At 42.7% G+C, this 12,923-nt stretch overlaps 1 protein-coding gene across 1 annotated transcript; it reads left to right on the plus strand.

Moving 5' to 3' along the window:
- Positions 1-7,420: 7,420 nt before the first annotated feature.
- C9H6orf141 (chromosome 9 C6orf141 homolog) lies at positions 7,421-12,457 on the plus strand. The gene is made up of 2 exons (XM_047795801.1): positions 7,421-8,349; positions 11,941-12,457. Exon 1 carries the CDS (start codon positions 7,459-7,461, stop codon positions 8,038-8,040), a length of 582 nt encoding a protein of 193 aa, XP_047651757.1. The 5' UTR covers positions 7,421-7,458; the 3' UTR covers positions 8,041-8,349; positions 11,941-12,457.
- The last annotated feature ends 466 nt before the right edge of the window (positions 12,458-12,923 follow it).

Genomic DNA, 12,923 nt, shown 5'->3' on the forward strand with positions numbered 1-12,923 from the left:
AAACAGGCCTGGAATTGGGAGGGGACAGGGGGAAGGATATTTTCTTTTGACCCAACAATTCTATTTCTTAAAATGCTGGAGTTCCCTCGTGGTGCAGCAGGTTAAGTATCCAGCAATGTCACTGCAGCGACTAGCATTATTGCTGTGGCATGAGTTCGATCCCCAGCCCAAGAACTTCCACATGCCATGGGCATGGCCAAAAAAAAAAAAAAAAAGTATTCCTACTGGTATAACAGCAAGTATACAAAGATTTAGATATATAAAAAAAGAAAAAGATGATGGACTTCCCTTGTGGCTCAGAGGGTTAAGGATCCAGCATTGTTACCGCAGTGGTTCAGGGTGTTGCTGTGGTGTGGATTCCACCCCTGGCCTGGGAACTTCCACATACCTTGGGGGCAACCCAAAAGAAAAAAATAAAAAATAAAATTTAAAAAGGAATGTTTATCACAGCATTGTTTGTAAAGATAAAAAAAAAATACTAAGTATTTTAAGTAACTCACTGATTAAATATAATACAACAATTCAACAGAACTCTATAAAACAGTGGAACACTATGATTGCTGATACAGAAAGGATGTCCATGGTTTACCAAATGCAAAGCAAAGGAGAGCAGTTACAGAAAAGTCTGTATGGTCTATATATGTATAATTTAATTCTAAAGGTAAAATAGAGGAATAGTTCTGAAAGCAGCCTCATGGATTTTCCTGGGGTGAGAGGAATCTGGTGAATGGCAGCCATTGTTTCCTGGTGCGGCTGTGGCTGGATGTGACACAAGGACTCAGTAAAGGCAAGGTGCTCAGCTCCCCTGAGACATGTACCAGTCTGCTTTGGGAGGTGCTGACTGGCTTTCGCAAGCATCTCTGTATTTAGTGAGAATGAGTATTCACTCCGCCTAAGACCCACTGTGGGAAAAGCCAGGAAGAATGGGGATTCGGTCAGCTCAAAGTTTGGGAGAAGGACTGGGCGGGGCAGTTGAAGGGGGCATTCACACATCCTGGAGAAGAGGCCCATCTGAGAACACAAGAACACAAGTTTTGTTTCTACTCACTTCGCACTTTTCAAAAATTTTTTATTTTTTATTTTTAGGGGTTACTCCTGAGGCATATGGACATTCCCAAGTTAAGGATTGATTCAGATCTGGCCTCGCTCAGATCTGGCATTGCCTTGAGCTGTGGCATAGGTCCCAGACGTGGCTCAGATTCTGCATTGCTGTGGCTATGGCTGGCCGATGTAGCTCTGATTCGACCCCTAGCCTGGGAACCTCCATAAGCTGCAGGTGCAGCCCTAAAAAGAAAAGAAAAGATAGTCAAGTTAGAAAATACAGAGGGAGGGGTTTTTCCGTCTCAGAGCATTAACAGCATAGTTCCCTTTCCCCAAGTTTCTGATTACCCAAGTTTCTCAATCTCTAATAAAAATTTGGCCTCCAACTATAAAACCCAACTGATTACAGCCCTTCGATTTCTCTTTTTTGGGGGGTGGGGGAAGTGGTGTGGCATGCAGCAGCTTGATGGTCTCAGTCGCCAGACCAGGGATTGAACCTAGGGCACACTGGTGAAAGCACTGAATCCTGACCACTAGACCACTAGGGATGCCCCCCTTTGCTTTTCCTGATCTTGGCTCTGAGCGAGAGGGAAGGAAGCCACTCCCAGCCTCCCACCCCGAACCCCCTACTCCAACCTCAGCAGTGCTAGTGGCATGTATGTGCCCAGTCCTGTCACAATTTTGTTCACTTCTTGAGGGAACGTTAATTTTCTTGAGTGGGCTTTTGTTCACTCTCCCTTATTCTGGCTCTTGTGATTTTAAAAAATTATTATAGTCCTTTACCCTATAAAAATAGTAGCTGCAAAAATTGAGGGGGCTGACAGGGACGTTTCAAATCTTTTTTAAAAAGAAAGAAAATTGGGAGTTCCTGTCGTGGCTCAGTGGAAATGAATCTGACTAGCATCCATGAGGACGCAGGTTTGATTCCCCAGCCTTGCTTAGTGAGTTAAAGATCTGGTGTTGCCGTGAGCTGTGGTGTAGGTCACAGACGTGGCTCGGATCTGACATTGTGTGGCTGGGGTGTAGGCTGGTGGCTACAGCTCTGATTCGACCCCTAGCCTGGGAAACTCCAAATGCCGTGGGTGAGGCCCTAAAAAGACAAAAAAAAAAAGAAAGAAAGAAAGAAAGAAAGAAAGATTGAACACCCCTCCCCCCAAAAAAAATTACAAAGAGGAATACCTAACATCTGAGTAGCTTTCTCGACAATTTATGTAAGGCTTTTTCTCCCTCTCGTAGACCTATGCGTTTCCAAGTCAAAATATGCTCTAGGTTTTAAACAGTGTTAAAAAGCATTGCTTAGGTGTTCCTGTTGTGGCTCAGGGGTTAACGAATCCGACTAGGAACCATGAAGTTGCGGGTCCAACCCTGGCCTTGATCAGTGGATTAAGGATCCCGCATTGCCATGAGCTATGGTGTAGGTTGCAGCTGCAGCTGGGATCCTGCATTGCTGTGGCGTTGCTGTGGCTGTGGTGTAGGCCGGCAGCTACAGCTCCGATTAGACCCCTAGCCTGGGAACCTCCATATGCCATGAGAGCAGCCCTAGAAAAGGCAAAAAAAGACAAAAAAAAAAGAAGCATTGCTTATAATATGACTGTCAAGACTAAACGTTAATACAATGCAGTTACTTCAGTGAATGCTAGATGTCAGATTTTAGTTCTAGATTATTTCCAATGAGCAAGTACTTGAATGGTTTCTAGCTGTTTAATTAGAATATTTGCAGCATTTTGGAATATTTCCATTCAGCAGGTTGCTGGGACTAACAATATGGAAAGCAAATATGCAAAGAACAATACAAATTTTGAAAAAAAAACTGGTTAGAAAGGGAGATGAACCCCACAATTATTGAAACATGCTATAAATTTTACATAATGTGTAGTAATGGTGCATGATTATGCAGAACAATGATTCAGGGAAAAAAGGTCCAGGAATAACACAAGTACATCGGGAAGTTTAAAATAAGATCAGCATGGTATCACAAGTCACTGGGGTAAAAGTGGAATTTTAAGTAAATGGCAGTGGAGAGCAATGGGTAGCAATTTGGGGAAAAAAAGTAAAATAAAATTAAACTCATACTTCATACCTATATAAGAATAAACCCCAAACTGATCCAAGATACAAATAAATAAAGCTTTTAAAATGAAGTCTTATAAAATATTATTTTAGTCTCACTTTTCCTTGACTCAGCATTTCTTCTTTCGCTACCTTTTCACTTGAAACCCCATGGATAACAATTATTAATAAATATTAATTTTGTGACATTTGACTCTATTCAAAAAACTTAAACCCAGATGTAAGAGACATCTTAGAGGAGTGATAAGTCATGGAAACCTGAGAGGCAAAGAAACAGAAGGAGAAACAAAGAGGCCTCAAGGAGGAAAGGAAAAAGAAGCAGAGCTCCAAAGAAAAACAGTGAAGGAGAAACATGGTAGAAATGGAAAGTTAGTTACCTCATTAAAAGTATATAGCAGTGATAATTCCATTGCAGTGAATGAAATAAACAAAACTCCCTGCCTTCTTTCATTCTACAGGAAATGTCATCTACTATGTGGCAGGCATTGTTCTAAGGACTTTACATATATTTACTTACTTCCAGCAATAACTTTGTATGGGATCAATACTGGTACTATTCTTACCCTCACTTTTCAGATGAGTAAACTAAGGCAAAGAGAGGATAAATAGGCCCCTAAAGTTGCACAGCTAATACTTGGCGGGGGTAGAAATGAAATCCAGGAAATGTGGCTCTACCACCCACTCTATTAAAGTCTACACTATATCACAATAGAAAGGAAGAAACTGCATAAAAGACTGAAAAAAAAAAAAAGAGGGAGTGCAGAGAGGAAAGGTAAGAGACACAAAGCATAGTCAGTGGAAAGGAGGAAAGAGTACCTACCAAGAGTATTAAACTGAAGGAGCCCTACATTCCATGGCTTAATTAATTTATGGTATTGACAATAGCATAAGATTGTCCTTAATAAAAGTATTGAGAAAGAAGTGGGGACTAGAGATAGGCAGTGGGGTAACAAGTGATGGACTCAACCTGCTACACCATTCTGTCCAAGCCTTGCCCTGGAGGGATGAACAGTGAAATACTGTAAGAGATATGGGGGATTGTTACCAACAGCTTCTTTGAGTGTATGGACATTCCAGATCAACTCCTTTGCAGACTTACTAAATGGGAGACTCCATATTTTCCACCCACTCTTGCTCATTGATAACCTAGCACATTATAACCGCTAGACATTTGTGAAAGAAGTCTCTTTGGAGGTAAAATATCGCTAAGGATTTCTACAGCGATTATACCCCTTACCTGATCGATCACATGGATCTTGATTAATACAATAATGTAATAGGAAGAAAAATTGCTTTGCCCCATTGAATTTTTTTGATCATAACCTAATCAAGATCAGGTATTAAGATCATGACCTTTACTAATCTGAGTAATGATTTTATTTGAAATATTTCATAAGCATTAAGTCACCCATATTGAGTCAAAGATTGAATTATCTCTGGAATAACACTATGGGTGGCTCTTGAACAGGTCAAATCTTGTTTATGTTCAGAGATGGATGTAGGGTGGAGTTCCTTGGTGATGCAGCAGGTAAAGGATCTGTGGTTGTCACTGCTGTGGGTCTGCTGCAGCTGTGGTGCGGGTTTGATCCCTTGCCCTGGAAGGTCCACATATGACAGGTGTGGCAAAAAAAAAAAAAACAAAAAAAAAAACAAAAACCCAAAAACCAAAGATGGAGATGGATGTAGGGTAAAGAACATTGGTTCTTTAATATCATCATAAAATGTTGGCTCAATTACTAATGATGCAATTTCCTGTTTAATAAGTTGCTTACTCATGATCAATGAAAGAGCCTGGTCTTAAATCCTCTTGCCCAAAATGTTGCCTTATCCAGAATAACTTGTCACTCCCATATCCAAACTGTTCATAATGGAGTGATGGATATTAATGTATTTTTTTAAAGCTTAACAACACCCTATTTCTTTTTAGGAATGTTACTTCTCCCTGTTGTACCGTTTTGTTGGGTGGTAAGTGCAATTGTTTGCCTTTCCTTTACAGAAGCCAAGAGAGTCCCCAAAGGCTTTTTGACTGTATCTTTTTTTTCACTGTCCTGTATTGTCAGGAGGTAAGCAGACTGCCTATACCCAGCCAAGTGGAGACCTCTGAGTGGGAATCTGACCCCTGAGCAAGTGCCACGGGGACAAGGGAGAGAGTTGGGGTTCATTCAGCCCAGGGGAGAAATCTGTTCCTGTTGTTCCAGCTTCCTGTCTTTTAGCAACAGCTTTGATTTCTACCCATGTTAAAGTCTGATACTTCTGCGTTCCCAGCACATCAGTTGGCTCCTCATATCCTCATACAAAACCTATTTTCCTTAAATTAGAGTTGGGAGGAGGCAATTCAGAAAGGAAGTAAATGGATTCATCTTATCAGAAGCCCTTGGTAGCCTGCTAGGCACTCTGAGATATTAAAGCACAGCAGACACCACTATCCAGGAGGTGGGCTGCCTGTTTCTTTGTTTTATACTTTGGATTTTCTCTCTTTGAAGATTAATTTATTTAGCATTTCCTCTTAATACATGTGTATTTATTAATGCAAAACTTCTTAACATTTAGAAATTCAGGTTATATATGATGTGTGAGTTGGTGTCATTCCTCTGAAAATAGGTTTTCCGGGGTTCCCGTCATGGCACAGTGGTTAATGAATCTGACTAGGAACCATGACGTTGCGGGTTCGATCCCTGGCCTTGCTCAGTGGGTTAAAGATCCAGCGGTGCCGTGAGCTGTGGTGTAGGTTGCAGATGCGGCTTGGATCCCGCATTGCTGTGGCTGTGGCGTAGGCTGGCAGCTACAGCTCCGATTGGACCCCTATCCTGGGAACTTCCATATGCTGCGGAAATGGCCCAAGAAATGGCAAAAAGGCAAAAAAAAAAAAAAAAAAAGAAAGAAAAGAAAATAGGTTTTCCCCATTTTCCATCTCCATTCTAATCCCTCATTCAATGTTCGTTGGTAAGAAAATTTAAAACAATCTTTTTTTAAAATTAAAAATTTGTTGGCGTATAGTTGATTTCCAATGTTGTGTTAGTTTCAGGTGTAGAGCAAAATGAATCAGTTTCCCCTGAAACATTCCTTTCTGGATATTTTTCCCCACATAGGTTATTACACAGTATTGAGTATCCTTCCCTGTGCTATCCTTACCTAGTTTTTAAACAGTAGTATGTATATGTTAATTCCACCCTCTTAATTTATCTCCTCCCCCAATGTTTCCCCTTTAGGAAAGGTAAGTTTTGTGTCATCAGAAGGTCCTTTCTTCCCTTTAGGATGCTACTCACTGACCTTTGTATACATAGGCAGAAATTTTCACCATTCCAGTCATTTTTCTAAAGCAGACAGGAAAACAGTGAGAACTTTCTAGTAAAACAAGCACCTGTTGCCAAAATGGGCGGGAGTCACAGGGTAAGCTCCCGCTTTTCTGTTAGCCAGTTTTCCCCATTAATTTCAGGCAAAGATGAGTGTGTCAGAGGGCCTGGCAACAAGCACATTCTGAAAGCCTACCCAGAGCTCCATATATGTATTTCGAAACTTCCGGGGTTAAAGACTAGTGTGAGGGTTGAGGGGAGGTAGGCAGTGAAAGGGGAAATTTAAAAACCCAACACAAAATTTTAAATCCTGAGGAAATGCTTTTAGCGGTTTTATTTCCTTTTGATCAGTAGCACTAAAGCCTCTCCTGGGATAAGCATGATTATAAAAAATGAAAACCAGTGTGACCGCTGTCCTACTGAGTCCCGCATTCCAACGGAAGAACAGCAAGCAATCCAAAAGGCTTTTTCTCAAAGGGTTCAACTTTTCCGAATCAGATGCTTTGATCTACTTTCAGTAATATGGCAGCATGTTTGGCTGGATTCAGAGGGGACACGAAAATTTTATCAGAGTAACTTTATTTTATTTATTTATTTTTGTTCTTCTTCTTCTCTCAGAGTAATTTTTATTAAATCAGACTTTTAATTTTTTTAAAAAACTCCCTTGATCCTTCACTCAGAGGAGAGTCCTTGGAAGGAAGATATCCTCTGTATTGGGCATTTCTGGGACTGCTGTGCTAAGGTGTCTTTTGTGTCTCAGCTCTGCAGACAAACGGAAGGCCGGGTGGGAACTAAGATAAGTGAGAGGGGAGAGACCCAGAAAGGCCACCGATGAGGCAGGGATAGGATCGCAGGTAAGAAGACGAAGAGCAAGGAGGGGAAGTCAGATTTTCGCCTTTTAGAGGGGGGTAAAACCGCGAGCTGGGACGGGAGGGGGCGGGACCGGAGCCCCCGGGAGGCGGGGCGCTGATGAGGCCACGCCCACGCCCTGCCATCCTGTGCTTTCCCGAGCTCTGAGAGCGTTCGCTGGGACGGCCCGCGGAAGAACTACCGAATGAATGGCCCTCCTCCCGGGATGGGGGCCCCGGGTCCCCGCGGGGCTCAGAATTTCGCAGAGTCGCCCCACAGCGTGCAGCGCGCCCTGCCCATTGCGCGCGAGGCGGGGCGCAGGGCTCACCTGGCCCGCGCCCCGAACACCTCGGAGGCGGCGGCGGGGGCGAGCGGCAGCCGGGGCGGCGCCCGAGCCGACCACGAGGCCGGGAAGAATGCGGACTGTGAGTCCTGGGTCCGAGAGAAAGTGCTCTTTCTTCTGCACCCGGAGAGGTGGTTGGGCACTCGGGGGGACCCCGCCCGTGAAGAGGTGGCCGGTGAGGAGGAGCTTTTCGAAGCGGGAGGACAAGATCGGGAATCGGACTGGCCTTCTCTTTTTCCACCGGAGAAGCGAATTTCTGGCAGCCGTGTAGACGCTCCCTCCCGAGCTCCGCCAGGGGAGCCCCCCAAACCCTTGCTCGTGCGGGTCGTGGATTATGAGATGACACAAGAAGTCCTGCAGGTCGCGTGGGCGAAGGGTTCCCTGACTACGCTGACCGAGGAGCGCTCCATGACCTCCGTCACTTTTCGTGCCAACAGGGAGTGAGGCAGATTGAGGGGCGCCGGGACCCCTGGAGATCGGCTGGCTCTCGCCGCGAACAGAGGGTTGTTGCATGATGCCCCGGGAAGTTTCAGCGGCGAAGTAACGTTCCGGGCTGTTGAAGGAACGCTCATCCTTAAGAAAACTCCAACCTGTTAGTTAACCTACTGCAAGGACTTTTTAAGAGGCTGGTGCCTGGCTCAGGGAGGCCAGAGACACCCAATGCAGATTGAAGAACTGTAAGCAACAGGATACCTCTTTAAATACTGTGGCTTAAATACTGTGACGATCTGGGGACCTTTGAAGCGAAGAAAGGTATTTTAAAGTTGGCAGAACGTGGGAATTTTGAAATAAGAAACTCTTTTATACCTCTCGGTTGGTCACTTTTCTACCTTTTCCCCTTTCTCTTTAAGACCTGAAAAGCAGAAGTGAAGTTTGAGTTCTGCTGTCTGCAAAGGGTGTGAGAGTAGATGGGGAGAGAGGCTTGTTTCAAAACTGAGAAGGAAAAGGACAAAGAGTTGGGAAAATAAAATGTAAAACAAAGCAACTGACAAACAAAATCTTTTTTTTTTCTTTTTTCTGCTCTTTTCTGATGTGCACATTTTCCTTTTTCTTTTCACATTTAAGTGTTAGGAAGAAAAGAGAAGAGCTAGGAAAAAATGGAGGGAAACAGAAGATTGAGTTTTGATGGAATGTCATTTAAAAGAGCTGTACCCCAAGGTATCTAATTTAGTTCAGTAAAAATGCTATTAATCTGAAACTTTTAGTTATTGTAATATTTACAATACTGCAGACAAATCTTGTGACCTAAAGGTAGACAGAAATGTACGCCTGCTGTAAAGTGACTACGTATCTTATTCTTGTCCATAGTTTCTTCTTAGTAAGATTTGTAGCGGTGGAGTTCTCGTCGTGACTCAGGGGTTAATGAACCCTACTAGGAGCCATGAAGATTTGGGTTCAATCCCTGGCCTCATTCAGTGGGTTAAGGATCTGGTGTTGCTGTGAGGTGTGGTATAGGTCGCAGACGCATCTCTGATCCCGAGTTGCTGTGGCTGTGGTGTAGGCTGGCGGCCGCAGCTCCGATTCAACCCCTAGCCTGGGAATCTCCCTGTGCTGCAGGTGCGGCCCTAAAAAGATAAAAGACAAAAAAAAAAAAAAAAAGATTTGTAGTGAGACTGGATTGAAAATACATCTCTGATACTGATGAGATTTTTTTTTCTTCTAGAGCTGTTGAAACAACTCATTTCTTATTTCATTCATTTATTTATTTTTTACTAAACACCAGCTTTATTAACTCTTTAGTAGAGGGCCCTGGTTTGTAGGTGTGTGAGGAGCAAGCACCCCCTCTAGAGATGAAATGGAGAACCGAAGGACCATCTGGTTATAGCAGAAATGAACAAAACAAGTGGGACTCTGGCTTTCGAAGAGTAAGCTGTTGAACAGGACCCCCTCCCCAACTCCTCCTTTGCCTCTTATTTTCAGTTTAGGGCTTGAAATGCCCTCAATATCAATTGATCCATCTTTGGCCTCTTGGCACACAAGATAGGTAAGATATGCCCCTATTTTTTTTTGGGGGGGGGTCTTTTTTTGTCTTTTTAGGGCCGCATCTGTAGCATATGGAGGTTCCCAGGCTAGGGGTCTAATCAGAGCTGCAGCTGCTGGCCTACACCACAGCCACAGCAACACTGAGCGAGGCCAGGGATCGAACCCCCAATCTCATGGTTCCTAGTTGGATTCATTGCTGCTGCACTACGATGGGAACTGATATGCCCCTAATTTTTAAAAAAAATTTTTTATTATAGTGGATTTACAATGTCGTGTCAATTTCTGCTGCAGCAAAGTGACCCAGTTATACACACACACACATATAGATGTACATTCTTTTTCTCACATTATCCTCCATCATGTTCCATTGCAAGTGACTAGATATAGTTCCCTGTGTTCTACAGCATGATCAGATATGCCCCTGTTTTAACAGACGAGCCAACCTAGGCCTAGAGGTCACGTGGCTTGTGTAGGTCACACAGCTAGTTACTGTGCATGCTTACTAAGTAGATAAGAATATGATCATCTCCCTCCTAAAAGTTTGGGAATGGCCTTTAGGACTTCCAGGGAGTCACAAGATGAGTGAGAGCATCTTGGGTTTTCTGACTCGTCTTTATGAGAAATACTATGATCACCTCGATGTCCCTGAGTCCTGTGGGCTGGAGACACCATAGCAGTTCTCAGGCCAGTGCAACTGACCCTCCTTGAAGGGCCTGAACTGTGTTGAACTACTTGGTAGGTAGAAAAGGTAATACAGATCCCGTGAAATGAGTGCTCTTTTCACCCAACAATGCTACCTGACTCCCATGTGAGGTTAAACTTCCTGGCAGACAAATTCCAGACTTGACTTGGTAAGTTCCGTTGTTATGAGTCAACATGCGCCCCGCATGAGTGAGTTTTAAATAGACAAGAAAAGCCTCTTTAAAGTGAACCAAACACAGTAACATCATTTCTTTGCCCTCTCTATGAAGCCGACTCAGGAGCTGAGCTGCCTAGGTTCAAAACCATCCACTAACTGTGATTCTGGGCAAGTGCTTCATCTCTCTGGGCCTCTGGGTCCTTATTTGCTAAATAGGAATAGTATCAACCTTATTGGTCTTTTTCCTAGGATTGAGTTAGAAAGATACTTAGAAGAGTGTTTGGTATATAATAAATACTCAAAGTTAAGCTATTCTTATTATTAATGTTATTGTTTAGTTCACTTTTATCCTAACCAAGCTTTTGGCATGCAATGCAATCTTACAGAACCCAAACCAGTGGTTTTTATTGACTTGTTTCCTGCATATCTGAAAGAAAAGGCCTATTTCTGGCTTTTTCCAACATTTAATGGATCAGTAAATACATTAATTCCTTAGAAATGACCCCCAAAGCTTGTAATAAGATTCATCCTAAGTTTCAAAGGCCTAAGGTGCTCCTGCTTGACAGTCTTTGAAGAGTTTTCTCAGACTGCTTAGTTTCCCTTGGCAGGCAGGCACTTGGAGTAAGCGGTTTTTTTTTTAGGACCTAGCAGGTTAGTTTATTTTTCTTTTATCAAATTTTTTTGGCCCTGCCCATGACATGTGGAAACTCCTGGGCCAGGGATTGAATCCAAGCCACAGCAGCAACCTGAGCCTCTGCAGTGACAACACTGGATCTTTAACTTGCTGTGCTACAGGGGAATTCCTAAATTATTATTATTATTATTATTATTATTACTTTGGCCATGCCTGTAGCACGTAGAAGTTCCCAGGCCAGGGACTGAACCTGGGCCACAGCAGTGACCTGAGCCACAGCAGTGACCAGAGCCAGTGTCAATACCAGATCCTTAACCTGCTGAGCCAAAAGGGAGCTATTCCCTCTGGGATTTTAAATTTCTGATGCCTTTGTCATCTCAGAAGAGCAGAATAGGCACAATTAATTTTCATTTTTATCTCTTTTCTGTCAAAAATGTATTTATTCAAGTCAGCTGGACTCCTTTAATCCAATATATTCGGGTTCATTTTCTCTAAGTAAAAATTATTATTATTATTTTAAATCAACAGGTTTTTTTGTTTGTTTTTTTAATGGCTGCACTCTCAGCATATGGAAGTTCCCAGGCCAAGGTTTGAATCCAGTTGCAGCCTCGACCCATGCCTCAGCTACAGCAATACTGACCCTGTAACCCACTGCATTGGGGATCGAACCTACGCCTCTACAGAAACCCAAGCCACTATAGTTGGATTCTTAACCCACTATGCCATGGAAGGAAGGCATAAAAAATTTATTTTTTAAGAATTTGTCAATCTCGCTGCTAACTGCCTACAACATGCTTAGAGATTTTCCTTAAACAGATGTAATATGCACGAAGTAATAAGTTGAAGTCCTGTTGAATTTGCTTTGCAGGTTTTCCTGATCCAGCAGAACTCAGTTGTGGGAGGAAGCCAAGTAATCTTTTCCCAATTAACTGTGTCCTGGGAGTGAATCCTTAGGGAAGCTTGTGCACCCTCCAGACCAAGAAATCTCTGAGAATGCAGGGTCTTGGCTTTTTGGTCTTACCTCTACCTCACCCCAAATGTGATCATCTACAATTGTCTTGGGAGGATGAATCACAGCAAGGACTTTGGAAGCGGCTGACCACTCAAGTGACCAAAAGAGATGTCACAGGCACATAACCACAACAGATCAGGCAAGTGTCAAACACTCTTAACCTTTGTCCAAAACCTCCATCAACTTTGCGATTCATTACATTCGACTTGCTGCTCTTATTCTTGTTGGTCGTCACCAGCACTTGATGTGCCTTTTTGTTAAAAAAAAAAAAAAAAAAAAGAAAGAAAAAGGAGAAAGAGGAAAAAGCTTTCTGTGAACAGAAAAAGTTATATTTATTGCAGTAAAATTTGAGGAAGTGTTATTTTGGGGAAAAAGAAAAATGGAATAAAAGTAAAAACTTCATCCAAGACCCCAGGTCTCTTAATAATTGGTATGTTTCTAGTCTGGTTTACTTTTTTGATTTTTTTGAAGTGTATATATGTACACCTATACATACACTTTTCTGAGCATAAACTATATACAAAATCTGAATATTGCTTTTATATAAACTAACGTAGATGGATACTGTTCAAGATGTGGTCTGTGAGCCAGCAGCATGGGCACCTCCAAGAACAGTCTTCTTCTAGAAATGCAGTATCCTAGGCCCCACCCTGAATCTGCTGAATCTGAATTCGGCATTTTGACAAGATTCCTGGATGATTCACGTTTAAGTTTGAGAAGCGTTGACATATGTGCTAGGCGTCTGTATCCTACTTTGTCACTTACAAAAACTAAAAAGTCTTTGCTTTTTTAATATTCCACGTTACTAGTTAACAATGCCTTGGAAATAACACTTCGTG

This window comes from Phacochoerus africanus, chromosome 9 (assembly GCF_016906955.1).
Source record: "Phacochoerus africanus isolate WHEZ1 chromosome 9, ROS_Pafr_v1, whole genome shotgun sequence".
Lineage (NCBI taxonomy): Eukaryota > Metazoa > Chordata > Mammalia > Artiodactyla > Suidae > Phacochoerus > Phacochoerus africanus.

Excerpts from the sequence above, each read along its gene's own strand:
- C9H6orf141 (XM_047795801.1), top strand. The coding sequence starts at position 7,459 with ATGAATGGCCCTCCTCCCGGGATGGGGGCCCCGGGTCCCCGCGGGGCT.